This window comes from Lactuca saligna, chromosome 5 (genome assembly GCF_052625555.1).
Source record: "Lactuca saligna cultivar CGN05327 chromosome 5, ASM5262555v1, whole genome shotgun sequence".
Taxonomy (NCBI): Eukaryota; Viridiplantae; Streptophyta; class Magnoliopsida; order Asterales; family Asteraceae; genus Lactuca; species Lactuca saligna.
In genome coordinates, this window is record NC_136421.1 from 237,743,056 (window position 1) to 237,744,726 (window position 1,671).

A 1,671-nucleotide genomic window follows, 5' to 3' on the forward strand; every position below is an offset into this window, starting at 1 on the left:
TTCAAGAGCTATTAGACCGAAGGTTCATCCGTCCAAGTAGTTCTCCGTGGGGAGCTCCAATCCTTTTCGTGAAAAAGAAAGACGGGTCACACAAGATGTGCATCGATTATAGGGAGTTGAATAAGCTGACAGCGAAGAACCGCTATCCCTTGCCTAGGATTGACAATTTGTTTGACCATCTCCAGGGAGCATCATGGTTCACCAAGATTGATCTTCGGTCAGGGTATCATCAGATGAGGATTCGGGATGAGGACGTACCGAAGACAGCTTTCAACACTCGTTATGGGCATTACGAGTTCGTGGTGATGCCATTTGGGCTCACTAATGCTCCAGCCGCGTTCATGGACCTCATGAACCGGGTGTGCAGGCTGATGCTGGATTGGTCGGTGATTGTTTTGATTGAGAACATCCTGGTTTATTCTAAGACCAGGGAACAACACGAGCAGCATTTGAGAGAGGTACTGGAGACCTTGAGGACGGAGAAGCTGTATGAGAAGTTCTCCAAATGCGAATTCTGGTTGAGGGAAGTGCAGTTTCTGGGTCATGTCATCAATCAGGAGGGTATTTTGGTTGAACCAGCAAAGGTGGAGGCGGTGATGCGATGGGAACTACCGAGGAATGCCTATGAGATTTGTAGCTTTTTGGGCTTAGCGGGTTATTATCGGATATTTATTCAGGATTTCTCCAAGATTGTTGTGCCATTGACCCGCTTAACCAGGAAGAATGTGACTTTCCGATGGGGTGAAGACCAGCAGAGGGCTTTTGAGACCCTGAGGTGGAGATTTTGTGAGGCTCTGATTCTAGTTCTGCCTGAGGGATTGGATGACTTAGTAGTGTATTGTGATGCATCTATTTCAGGGTTGGGTGCAGTGCTGATGCAGATGGGGCACGTGATCGCTTATGCCTCGAGACAGTTGAAGCCTCACGAGGCTAATTACCCCACGCATGATCTGGAATTAGGGGCAGTGGTGTTTGCCCTCAAAATTTGGAGGCATTACTTGTATGGGGTGAAATTCATTGTGTATACCGATCACAAGAGTTTAAAGTATTTGATGGACCAGCAGAACCTAAATATGCGATAGAGGATATGGTTAGATGTGCTAAAGGACTAAGACTGCGAGATACTATATCATCCAGGGAAGGCCAATGTGGTGGCCAATGCATTGAGTTGCAAGGCGACGGGGTCGCCAATCAGGAGCATTTGTATGAGGGTGACGGTAAGTCCCCCCTTGATAGACATGATTCGAGGGGCTCATGTCGAAGAGGTGAAGAAAGAGAACTGGAAAATGAAAAGGATTCAGGGGTATTATCCTTTGTTTTTTAAGGATGGTTGCGGCTTATTAACGCAGTGTGGCCGAGTGTGGGTACCGATGTCAGGGGGAGTGAGGCAGAGACTGTTGGAGGAAGCGTATAAGTCCAGGTTTTCTAAACACCCAGGTGCAATAAAAATGTATAGGGATTTGAGATGGGGCTATTGGTGGCCCTGCATGAAGCGAGAAATCGCTGGGTATGTGGAGCGGTGTTTGACCTGTAGGAAGGTCAAGGCCGAGCACCAGCAACCTCATGGAAAGGTTCAGCCATTACCCATTCCCATGTGGAAGTGGGAAGAGATCACTATGGATTTCATCACGAAGCTACCACGAACAACGAGGGGAGTAGATGTCATATGGG

At 47.8% G+C, this 1,671-nt stretch overlaps 1 protein-coding gene across 1 annotated transcript; it reads left to right on the top strand.

Annotated features, from left to right (window-relative positions):
- Positions 1 to 371: 371 nt before the first annotated feature.
- LOC145046406 (putative mitochondrial protein AtMg00860) lies at positions 372 to 934 on the top strand. The gene is made up of 2 exons (XM_078994696.1): positions 372 to 775; positions 859 to 934. Exons 1-2 carry the CDS (start codon positions 372 to 374, stop codon positions 932 to 934), a joined length of 480 nt encoding a protein of 159 aa, XP_078850822.1.
- Positions 935 to 1,671: the final 737 nt, after the last annotated feature.